The 13,015-nt window shown below is 42.8% G+C and overlaps 1 protein-coding gene across 9 annotated transcripts in view; it reads left to right on the top strand.

Moving 5' to 3' along the window:
* The window catches only part of LOC148025193 (varicose-related protein-like), a 162,914-nt gene that overhangs the window by 83,291 nt on the left and 66,608 nt on the right, over positions 1–13,015 (top strand). For all 9 annotated transcript variants that reach the window (XM_087694986.1, XM_087694981.1, XM_087694979.1 and 6 more), the window contains one exon: positions 12,788–12,955. In XM_087694986.1, the coding sequence (XP_087551112.1) occupies positions 12,788–12,955 (168 nt within the window). The remainder of the gene's footprint in view (positions 1–12,787; positions 12,956–13,015) is intronic.

Below are 13,015 nucleotides of genomic sequence, written 5' to 3'. Positions count from 1 at the left end.
TCCCGCTGCTTTCCCGTATTCGCCAGTGGCTGCACAGTCTGCTGCAAGGGGAATGTGTTGAAGAGATTTTTGTTGGGTCCTGAGGTTTTTTTGAGGCTCTATTGAAATCTGAGACGCACCGTGCTGCTCTCCTGTCTAAACTGCCTTTTTTTTTTTATCGCCGGTTGGTTCATGTGGTTCCATGGCGCCCAATGGCAGATTTTCAGCGTCTGCTGCAACATGAATGCCCTGTGTGGGTAGAAGTGGAAAATTGTCCGGCTGTTTATTGGCCACTATTGAAGGATGCTATGGCCGTTGTAGGCACTGTTCTGGTCCCTCCCAGTCTCAGGGCTGTGAATCGCAACCGCTTGTGTATGTTATGGGACACTGCAAGGAAAAGGCTTGCTTGGTTACGCCTCAATTGCTCTGGCATGCATTCGTTACACTTTCGTTTGAAATGGGGCAATTTTGCAGGACATTGCTTTTCCTGTGGACAGTTGGGGCATTTTATGGCCGAATGCCCGGAGCAGCAACACACTTCAGATGTTGGCCATGTTGCGCCACCCATGGAAGATATGGTGTGTGATGCTCCATCGCTGATACTACTCATCCGCCTCAAGTTCTGGCCAAAGGTAAACAACAGGTTTCGGGTCTAGATTCCCGTGCCATTGACTGGGTTGAAGTACGTGCAAAAAGAGGCAACAGGGTTGCTGCTGGCATGGAGAATACTGTGCCTACTACTTCACAAGATTCCATGCGTACATATATGCGCAGGAAGGAAATGTTGTCTTCCGAGCGCTCTGCTCCTGCTATGGTTTCCTCTGCCCCCCGTCCTTAGCCCGCCAGGAAAATGTATTCGGATTGTCCAAAGGGTCCACCTGCTAAGCTGGATTTTGATACCAGAGGCAACGTCATTACCCCGTGGGATCGTCGTTATCCCCGTTCCAACCCCAAGTCAGCAGATATGCCGTCTACTTCCAAATCTGGTCCTCAGAACTCTTTTGCGGTGTTGGCAGATTTCTTGGACGAGGGAGTCCTGGACATTCTCGCCGACAAAGTCAAATCGAGGCAAGCTGTGCCTCGTACCTGATTTTGTCTTGAATACACATGAAAATAGCCACGTGGAATGTACGAGGAATTTGTTCTCGACACAAGCAACATGCCATGTGGACTGTATTGTATGAGAATTAGGATGTCCTGTGCGCTGTTGAGCACAAGAGTCATGGTGAAGCCGGAAAAGTTGTGGATTGCCATGGCTTTCGCTTGTTCTATGTAGGGACACAGGCCATGCATTATTCGGGTGTGCTCATGATTGTACATGACAAATTTCAGCCTGTTATTATTAAAAATGATGTTCATGGCCGCTTTTTGGTGATTGAAATTTTATTCGAAGGGGAAATCTTATGGTTACTTGGCCTCTATGCTCCGAATGATTCGTTATCACGTCGGGAGCTTTGGCAGACTTTGCAGACCTCCTTGTCACTTGGCAGACGTGGCTTCTTCATGGGGGATTTCAATATGTGTGTTGATTCTTCCTAGTCCACATCGGAGCATTCGGTAATGGATGCGCCGGAAAGTCGTATGTGGCATGAGTTGGCTCTTGCTGTTCTTAAGCAAGATCTCTGGTGCTGGCTACACCCCTCTTCTACAGGGTTTACTTTCCATTCTGCTTAGTATGCAACAACATGGTCGCGGTTGGACCGTATTTATATCATGCAGAATGATGATTTTCTTCCCGACATGCTCGAAATAAAAGTGTTGCAGCAATATGCCTTGTCGGATCATTTCCCTCTGCAGCTTGAGTTGCTTGCACAACCCATTGCACCTTTCAAGCAATTTCTGGAGAGACTCCCTTTGCGTTTCAACTCGTCTTATTTGAAGCATGCCATCTTTCAGGGCTATATGCAGCAATTGATTGACAGATTCTTCTTAGACTTCCCCTCTCAGGGCACTGCGTCATTTGAACGATTGCTCTCTAATGTGCAGCGGGTTGCTCGGCAGTATGGGATCTATCATGCCTCTCTTTGTCGGCGCCGTCGACAGGCAGCGGAGGACCTGCTGGTTTTGGTTCGTTCTCTGCTGGTGGACACTCCGGATGATGCATTTCTGCTCGCACTGGCCATGCGGGTGGCTGATCTTATTAAAGAGTTCCAGTTGAAATCATATCAGCAGGCCAAATTGCAACATCTGACGGAGACGTTGCAAGATAGTGCCTGTCAGACCCATAAGTTCTTTCGAGCTCTCCACGCCTCTCCTGCTCGAGAGAATATGACCAGACTCGAGGATGCAGAAGGCCACCTTATCCTGGATCCGCAGACTATTGTGCATATGTGCAGGAATTATTTCCGCGACCTTCTCGGTTCCACTTCTCCACCTTCAGCCCAAATTACTCAGGCCCGTTCTGTTTTTTATGACCTGGTTCGGAATCAGCTTCCGCAGGACATGCAAGCTACTATGGAGTCAGCTTCCGCAGGACCTGGTTCGGAATCAGCTTCCGCAGGACATGCAGGCCACCTTATCCTGGATCCGCAGACTATTGTGCATATGTGCAGGAATTATTTCCGCGACCTTCTCGGTTCCACTTCTCCACCTTCAGCCCAAATTACTCAGGCCCGTTCTGTTTTTTATGACCTGGTTCGGAATCAGCTTCCGCAGGACATGCAAGCTACTATGGAGTCAGATATTTGTGAGGCAGAGGTTATGGACGTTTTGTTACACTTGCCCAAGGATAAAAGTCCGGGTTGGGATGGTCTCACCAATGAGTTCTTTGAAGCTTTTGCTACCCAACTGGCGAAACCATTGCAGGCTTTGTTTCAGCAGGTGTGGGAAACGGGGATCATGCCTTCCTCATGGAAAGAAGGACTTATTAAACTGCTTCCAAAGGTTCCTTCGCCATCTACGTTGACACAGTGGCGCCCAATTTCTTTGATGGGTTCTATGTACAAAATCTTTTCCAAAGTAATGGCGAATCGGCTCCATAAGCATCTCCCTGCCATTGTGCACCCTCTCCAGTATGGTTTCATTAAGGGCCGAAATATTCTGCACAATGTATTGAATGCACAACTGGCAATTGATTATGCAAGGCATTCTAATCAGGAGGTCGTACTGATTCAACTGGACCTGGAAAAGGCTTTTGACTATCTGGACTGGTCTTTCGTTGCTGAACTTATGTCTGCTATGGGCTTTGGTGCTCGGATGTCTCGTCTAATCTACACCATTAGCGCTGCGGCGTCTTCGCGAGTCATGCTGAACGGAGGTGTTACTGAGCCATTTATCCTTGCCCGCTCTGTCAGATAGGGTGCCCTTTGAGCCCTCTATTCTTTGTCCTTGCGACACATCCAGTTCTTTCGATGCTATCTCATATGGCAGCCTCTTCTCAGTTGGCCGGACTGTCGCTTTCTACAGGACAACACTTCATTAGCCAATCCCTGGCGGATGATAGCTTTATGATTTTGCGTGCGGACAAGGATAACCTTCGTAAAGCATTGGATGTTTGGGGTCTCTTTGGTCAGGCGTCTGGCCTTCGTATCAATGTGCTCAAATCAGCCATTCTGAGCTGCACAGAGTCGGATTTGCAGTCCTTGGACTGGCAGGGTCTGGTTGTTCCTCGTGGCTCCATTTTCAGGCATCTTGGGTACCCTTTTGGTATTGATGTTCCCCCAAAGCAGCTTCTGCAGTGGATTTCTCAGAAAATGGTGGCTAAGTTTATGTACTGGAAGTCTCAGGCCTGGCCCTTCCATGTTCGCCTCAAAGTAGCTCAGACAATTATGTTGCCAATGCTCACATATTTCTTGCTATTGTTGCCCTGAACTACTACGACTCTGAATGCTCTTACCCAGTCTATTCGTTTCATGCTATGGAAGAAGGACTCATTGCATGCAGGTATTTCCTGGATCTCTTGGTCGCATGCGTGTACCCCCAAACGCATGGGTGGGGGAGCTATTTTAGATGCCCAAACTCACATGCAGGCACTCCGTTGGTCTCTTTTCCGCGCCATGTGCTCGGATCATCATCCATGGGTCGATATAGCCCGTTATTTCCTTGAAGACCATGGGCTTCTGCATGGCAATACCCAAATCTAGAGTTCTTGGTGGCATGTTTTTAATGCTGATTCGCGGTTCTCCAGTTCTTCTTCATCGCTGCTTACTCATTTGGTATGTTCCTGGAAGCTGGTCCTCCAGAAGGCTCAGTGGCATCCAACGAAGGATGGCTTAGCTACTAACTCTTTTCAATTGGAATTGTTGGTAGTCTCGCGTTTACTTTCATGGGAAGGTAAACATGAGCTCAGACCACAATTCAACCGGATGGCACGTTTGGGCTTGTCTTCAGTTGCGGATGCCACCCTTGCTAGTCGCAATGTGCTTATATCGTTTCGTACAGCTAGGAGGCTTTTCAGGATCCCTCGTGGATATAGGCCTTTATGGGAACAGCTTTTGAGGGTGCTCCAGAGTAGACAACCCTTTCCTGCCCTTGCTTCGGATCATCCTTGGCAGGATTGGGACCTGCAAGGCCGGCTGAATTTAAGTAAAGCTTCTGTTAACCAAGTGTATCATCTTCTGATTAAAGATCATCAATGGCTAGTTACTAAAGCGAATGCTTTATGGGGATTGCGTAAATCCAGGTCATGGTGGAGGGCAAGTGTGATGGAGGGCTGGTTGAACAAGACACCCTTCAAATATAAAGTCTTTCTTTGGAGAGTGATGATTGGTGGTCTTCTGCTTGCTTCAGCTTTTTCCAAGCGACGAATCTGCAATGGCAACTGTTTCTTTTGCACCACTACTGTGGAATCCGCCCGCCACCGATTTATTCTTGCCCCATCGCTAAGAAAGTCTGGTTATTTTTGTCGGCTGTTTGGCAAGGGGTGGTTGGTTTCACCTTGCGCCCCTTTGATTGGGTTTTTGGGCAGCCCAAATACCCCACTCCGGCACAGCCACATATGAAGCTTATGTATCACTTTCTTCGATATTGGGGCTGTTGGCATAACTGGACCATTCGGAATGCTTTTCTTTTTGACTCCGCCTATAATGTTCAGCGGCATATTGCGAGGCTTAAGGGCCTCTTGTATTGGCAGTTAGATCTTCTCCAGCACTCTGATTTGCTCTCTAGAGAGGACTTACGTCCCTGGCATATGGCAATTTCCTCCGCGTGTTTGCCATGACCTTGTAACTTGTAGTACTTAGAACCTATTCACATGATGGCATAGATTGTCGTCATGTATCTTGTAATCAAGTAATCTTGTATTTTTTTCGTAATTAATACAATTACCTTTTACGGAGAGAGAGAGAGAGAGAGAGAGAGAGAGAGAGAGAGAGAGAGAGAGAGAGAGAGAGAGAGAGAGAGACCTCTAATTCTTTTCAATTGGAATTGCTGGCAGTCTCGCGGTTACGTTCATGGAAAGGTAAACACGAGCTTAGACCACAATTCAACCAGATGGCACGTTTGGGCTTATCTTCAGTTGCGGATGCCACCCTTGCCAGTCGCAATGTGCTAATATCGTTTCGTACAGCTAGGAGGCTTTTCAGGATCCCTTGTGGATATAGGCATTTATGGGAACAACTTTTGATGGTGCTCCAGAGCAGACAACCCTTTCCTGCCCTTGCTTCGGATCATCCCTGGCAGGATTGGGACTTCGAAGGCCGGCTGAATTTAAGCAAAGCTTCTGCTAACCAGGTGTATCATCTTCTGATTAAAGATCATCAATGGCTGGTTACTAAAGCGAATACTCTATGGGGATTGCGTAAATCCCGGTCATGGTGGAGGGCAACTGTGATGGAGGGCTGGTTGAACAAGACACCCTTCAAATATAAGGTCTTTCTTTGGAGAGTGATGATTGGTGGTCTTCCGCTTGCTTCAGCTCTTTCCAAGTGACGAATCTCCAACGGCAACTGTTTCTTTTGCACCACTACTGTGGAATCCGCCCGGCACCGATTTATTTCTTGCCCCATCGCTAAGAAAGTCTGGTTATTCTTGTCAGCCGTTTGGCGAGCGGTGGTTGGTTTCTCACTACGCCCCTTTGATTGGGTTTTTGGGCAGCCCAAATACCCCACTCCGGCACAGCCACATATGAAGCTCATGTATCGCTTTCTTCGATATTGGGGCTGTTGGCATAACTGGACCATTCGGAATGCTTTTCTTTTTGATTCCGCCTATAATGTTCAGCGGCATATTGCTAGGCTTAAGGGCCTCTTGTATTGGCAGCTAGATCTTCTCCAGCATTCTGACATGCTCTAGAGGGAGGACCTACGTCCCTGGCATATGGCAATTTCCTCCGCGTGTTTGCCATGACTTTGTAACTCGTAGTACTGGAACCTCTTCACATGATGGCTTAGTGTCATCATGTATCTTGTAATCAAGTAATCTTGTATTTTTTTCGTAATTAATACAATTACCTTTTACGAAAAAGAAAAAAGAAAGAGAGAGAGAGAGAGACCTCCAATAGCCAAGATCCACTTTTTAAATGAGTCGATAGTTTCTCTTCTTAATCCAATTTCGTTTTTGATTAAGAGCTAATTAATGACTTGATCACTAGTTATAAGTGAGTCGTTCACCGGGTCAAACTTAAGCTCAGGATTTGCTTTTTGACTCAAGTGAGTTGCTTATTGTGCCTAAGGTGCAAACTTTCAATTAATGAAATTTTCACATTGCACATTGTTTCTTTTGTCCTATTCTTGTACCACATAGCTTGTATGCTTGTCCACTACATGCCTCAGTATCAAATCCTTCATTGCTAGTGCAATGGTCATCGTATCAACAACTAGGGGTATCAGAACAAGAGTGCATTTTAACTAGTCATTAAGCCCATTTTTGATTTTTGGTGGCAACTAGAAAAACCGCAAAATCTTCAAACCCAAGAGAGGGATACTCCCCATCAATTGTTAGAAATAAATGCAACTGCACAGAAAGAACAAACTAAAATGCAAAGAGAGGTTGACAATATCAAGAGATTGATTCTGAACTCAAGAGCAATAGGATCATCTAATGCTTCCCTTGGTCTTACTACAACATGGACTTCTTGATAACTCCAACATGCTGCAAGTAGGAAACCACAGCTAATACATTTTAGACGGGTCTAGAAAGAATTATTGGGATGTAAGAGCAAGCCAAAATTTCTCTCATTGCCAAACAAGTGGAGAAATATGGAGCAGGAGATGATCCATATGGACTAATAGAACAATTTTAGTAGGTATGTGAGGCTAGTGACCTTACGTTAGACTTGAGAAAAGTGTAGGTCTTGAGATTGTGCTTAGGTTAAAAAGGGAAAACTTGGTTTATAGTCTTGGATGGTGCAAAGAAGTCACACATTTCTACTCTTAAAACCTCTTCATAATATGCTTTGTTGAAGGTGGTTATGGAGATAATTTCATTATGTGGCTAATGAATGAAGAGCAACAGGAAGGAGAGAACATTAAAGTTTTTTTGGCCAAAGTATGAAGTCTATTCAAAAGAATCCCTCTTGTAGAAGCTTAAGCATGAAGGTCGTAAGTAAACGATTCACTAAAGGCATCCAAGACAAGAAAGTTGACGAGGCCATAGCCAATAACTCAAGCATGAATCAATCCAATATTTCTGAGATACTTAATGAGGTGATTAGAGTTGATGATCTTTTCAAAGAGAGGAGCAAAGATATAAAGAGAAGAGAAACCAATACATCCAACTAAATCGAAGTAGTGTAGAGCTTTGTTGGACACAAAAACTCCTTGCTGCCCTTCAACAACAACAACTTGGGCTCTCAAAGCTCATAGAAGTGGTAAGATAGCCCAGAGTTTATAGGGCACAATGTATGTTGCACACTATTGGATGGAGATCACTTACCTTTGGAATGTCCTAGACCCAATCGAGTATGCTCCAATTGTGGCCGCTTTAGCCATGACGCAATTTATTGTTGAGCCCCTAGGAGGCTCTTGTATCCTACTCCACAAATATATATTGGATACCAACAATCTAGTAGAGACTCTTTCAATCAAAGGATCACCTACTTAGCATTGGCAGCCCTTTTCAATCAAGGCTGAGATTAATCCATCAAGAATGCCCAAACCACGAGGGCCAATCATAACACATCCTCCGAACAACCTCTTGGTGTATCTTATTGACACACAATATGATGAGAAGGAATATAGAAGTCCTTACACTACATATGGCATGAACTATCCATGAGAAACAATTGAGTGTTGGAATTGTGACCAACCAAGGCACATGTCAAACAAGTCCCCCAAAAAGAAAGAACCTTGGGATGAAAATTAGGCAGACCTAAGATGCAATGAGTGTGTTATTACTCTTATGTATGGCGATTGTCTTGAAGGCTAGGCATCCACATGTACCCAAAGTGCAGGTACGGGATGTAACATCTCAATTCGAAAGATCAAGGTCACCGATTTTGAGCTTGAAGATGGATATCTAATACTACTTCCTACAATACATGGCTGAGATCGGGCAATTGGATTTTCTCTTGATGAATTCAATAATTAATCCTTATGGAGGAGCTCCATATTTCCTCCTAATTAAATGCAAAATCCTCATGTCCATTGGAATTGAAAGTGTGCTAACCGTGTTTTACATACTACCCAATTGCGAAGATGCTAGAGAAAAAGTCCTACTTGTAAGACCTTTCAAGTATGTGACTACATGCAATGCTTGACTACAATGGATAAACTTAAGCTTACCTAGTGTCCAAATATTTAATAATTATATAAGGCTTGAGGAGCTCACTGAAACACAAGATGAAGAGAGAAAGCCACTCAGCATAACTCCTCTTAGAGCAAAGAAGATGACCAACAATGCTAAGAACTAAAATAGCCACCAAGGTTGTTGAGCCTAGGCACCCAAAATCTCCAACTAGATGGAAGAGGAGACCTAGGGCCGATAATTGCAAGTATCGATAGAGAGCAAGTGCAAAGCAACAATGGGTTCCTAATGCCCTACTGTATGCTCCAGGGTACTATGTGAGTAGCCGATGATTATGGTTACTAAAACTATCTACAAGACCACCTCCATTAACCTCAACCGAGGCGCAATCTAATCCAAGGAAGAGGGGAACTAGATTCAAACACAAACTTGGGTCAAAAATAAGTGGAGCAAGGAATCGAAACCACCCAACTCAATTGTTGAAAAGCAAGTGCTCATCTATTGGAAGAAGACCTTAGCTCCTACAACTATAGAGGAGCAACAACTTAAAGATATTGACTTGCAAGAGAAATTGAAGGGGTCTAGGAAATTGCTTCCCCAAAAGAAGAAACAGAATTGTTGAATTTGTGCGGTATCGCTTAGTCTGAATGAGACAATCCAAAAAGAGGGACAATAGAACCATCGAGCATTGCCAAGCAACAACCAAAGGTAGTTGCTAGTCCACCCAAACGTTTAAAGTCTCCCTAGTCTAAGCAACATTAGCCATCCAAGCATAAATGAGAAACCCACTAGTAGTAGCCATGGAAACACCAAAGGACCGATGCTTTTCCTCTAGGAGTGTTGTCACAAAGACGCCTAAAACTTCTAAGACCATGACTACTTTTGGTCAATCCGAGGTTTAGAGTAAGCAACCATCCTCGATAGCTCACATGCTGCATCCATTGAATTTGCAGATACTATTGCCTAAGCTGAAGTGGAACCCAACCTATCACAGCCTCCAGTTGCGATGAAATCTCTCATTGTAGCCAAGAAACAAGTTCCCTATGCTTCAACCAAAAGGGATACAACCTCTAGAATAATGAGCATAACCAACTTAACAACTTACAAGACATGCTCTTCTTGACCAAAGGCTCCATCAAACTTAAAGCCTAAGCTGATCAAGAGATCTGTCATGGAAATGGCAAAAGATAATGTTCACCTTAGATATCTGGCTACAGAATATGAAAAGTTCATAAAATGGTTGTTGATATTGAAAGAGCAAAAATGCATTTGTGAGCATGGCATGTGTACGATTGATGTACTCATGAAGCATACGACCAAAGATGAATTTGAGAAGCTTTACTTGATTCCCTCTTTCTGTACTGAGAGTTGTGCGAAAAGCATGGATGAAGTACAGGCAATGGACCTAAAAAGAGGATAAAGTGAGTTCAACAAGAAATGATACACCATGTGGGCTTCAGTTGCAAGACTTGGAGTTGAATAATGACTATTGCTGAGCAAATATGAGCTATACAGAATTCTGAGAATGATTCAATGTATATAGTTTCCACTTCCCTATGAGTGCTCACAATTGTACAAAATGTCAAGTTGCTTGAACCAGCCAACATCACCATTTGCATGACAAACCTCATAGAAGAAGAGTTGTCTATTGCTAGTAGAATGGGCCAAGGAAATGTGGCACTTAATGTCATTGCCTATGTATTTTTCCTTTACAAGTACCACTATTTCTTGATGCTCATGTCGTGCTACAATGTAATTCCGAATTCTATGAATGTTTTATTCCAAGGCTGAGTGACATTGTTCTCTAGTCCACTAACTTAATAAACAATTTATTGCATTCATTTGAATAATTTCTAAGCAAAAAAAGAAAATCTACACACATCACAAGAGAAGAAGCCCTGCAGTGCTTAGAAGCATTCATCATTTCTTGTGTGGGGGAGGAAAAGAGCTACAAACTATAGTACAAGGTAAAGGTGTAAAATTATCAACTGGCACCTAAGATTTTTTTATTTCTCTTTTTTTTTAAGGAGCTAGATTGAACTGCATGTGCTCTCAAATTTTCATCAAGTGAATGCAAGACAACTCTCAAGGTGCAATTGTGGTTCTTTATTAACAATATTTGCTTCGACATCAAAGCTCATGCTTCAATCATCTTGGCCCAACATTCACTTTATGCAATTCAATGCACAAACAATATCAAGGTCAGAATTATTGACAAAATAGCCTACCAATCCCTTTTAGTTCCATTTGCTCCATGGAAGGTTAAAGTCTCAATGTATGATATTTTATATATTTTCTTTTTAAAAAAGAGAAGAATTAATATGCACAAGGGTAGAACACACCTAGGGAGCTCAACTCACCTATGGTTAGTCTTGTCTCCCTAAGCCCTTGCCCTCTTCTCTCTCTACTTTTCCTTATCGAATACCATCAATCAACCATGAAAATAAGGCAAAAAGGCACTTAAAGAAGATAACAATTACGATGTCTATGGTGCGAGTCAAAACTCTTCTCTCTCTACTTTTCCTTACCCAATGCCATCAATCAACTATGAAAATAAGGCGAAGAGGCACTTAAAAAAGATACCAATTATTTGATGTCTATGGCGCGAGCCAAAGCATGCTATCTATGACAGTGAGTGCCAAGGGACTGAAGTGGAAGTGTGCATGTGCCAGAATTATTTTGAAAATGATTATTTTGTCTAGTTTTGTTATATTGATTTAGGCACTATCATGCACAATGCGCAATTGTAATATCTTCCAACATATTATTGTGGTCGCATTATTATTTTGGTAACATCACGTGAGAGCAGAGCTTGCTCCTATGCAAATTGTAACTTATCCTGAAACTAGTTAGGAAGACTTGCAATGGATGTGAGGTTGTGGGCACAAATTTTCTATTCACTTTAGGTAGTGATGGTCAAGTTAACATAAGGTGTATGCATGAATTAAAAAGGAGGGTTTAAAGAGCTATAAAAGTGGGCAGGGTTCCTAACTTATTGGAGGAAACCCTAACCCTAATCCTAATGTATTAAAGCTAAAAAGTGAATTGAAGAGCTCATTCTTACGTGTGTAACTTTGGGAGCTTCCATCTTACCCTCTTGTGTAGCTTGTTGAGAGTGAGAGTCAGAGTGTGAGTGAAGGACTTGGACAGTGAAGCTCTTCTCTCTATTTGCTTTGTTCTCTTCTTCCCCTTTTTCTTCCATAGCTTGGAGGGTGAGAAGTAGAGTGTGAGACACTTCTACTTCTCTACTTTTCCTCTTTTTGATGGACCGCTCATGGATCACATCGGATACAATGGCATAATAGAAGCCGTTTGAGAAGCACCACTTGAATCGTGAAGCCGCCGATGAACCTTTAAAGGCATTTGAACTATGACTCATGAAGGTAAGATTCTCTTGCTTGCATTGGATTGTGAGGAGAGAGTGAATGGCTTCGAGGCCGACTATGTAAGAGATGGTCATGTCGTTGTGTGTTTGAACTCTTGGAAGGATAAGAGTCTGTCCAATGTCTCATTGTCGAGTGTTTGCGGCATTGTGCCAATACATTAAAAAAAGAGAATCAAACATGTAAGGGTTGGACATGTGAGCTTGATTTATTAGCAATAGGTGAGTACATTGTTCTATAGCTTAACCTTTATTATAGTTGTTGACTAATCAACCATGTTTTGACATATGGAATATATATTATTTTATTCTATCCCTTCTGTAGGTTAGCAATCCATATCTATGGTTTTGAGCTCAAGCTTAGCTTGGATAGACTAAGGTATAGGATTTGTAGTTCTAATGCTTGTTTTAGTGCCAGAGAAAGCTAGTACAATCTTGACTAAGCTATTAGCCTATCTTAAAGGACTTGAATCCATTAGAAATAGTAGTATAACAATTTCGCCTTTATGGGAGTAGATTGATGTCCATGAACTGGCTATTATACTAGAAAAACTAGAATTGAAGGAAGAGATGGTTTGTACAGTTGTGCTTAGTAAGAAAAGTCTTATGATCTAGTATTCCTAACAATGCATGGATATAGGCACCGTTGAACACATGCACACAGACAAATGCACATGTACAAAATTTTCAACTTTTCTTACTTGAGAGAAAGCATATGGTTTTGTAATCTATTTCTTAAATTTCTTAAGTTTCTTAGTATAAAAGTGATAGTTTCATTTCCTTTTGTTTCATGTTTGGTGGCAGGATCATATTTATACTTGTGTTCAACAGCAAGCCTTTCTTGCACTTCAAAAATATTTAAATAACATGTCAGAGCAAGCATGGCTACTTGTTGATCAAATACTAGGTTCTCTTACATTTGAGGAGCAAGGTCATCTTTCTACAAGTTTGTCTCTTGCTTTGAATTTGAAGGTAAGCCTCTTCACTAATATTTGAAGTTTTGAAGAGGGTTTTCTTTGTTTGTTGCCAACT

This window comes from Lygodium microphyllum, chromosome 15 (genome assembly GCF_053477565.2).
Source record: "Lygodium microphyllum isolate KBCC chromosome 15, Lygodium_microphyllum_v1.1.10, whole genome shotgun sequence".
NCBI lineage: Eukaryota > Viridiplantae > Streptophyta > Polypodiopsida > Schizaeales > Lygodiaceae > Lygodium > Lygodium microphyllum.
Note: the sequence above shows the minus strand (reverse complement) of the source record. Positions and strands in the feature narration are given on the sequence as shown.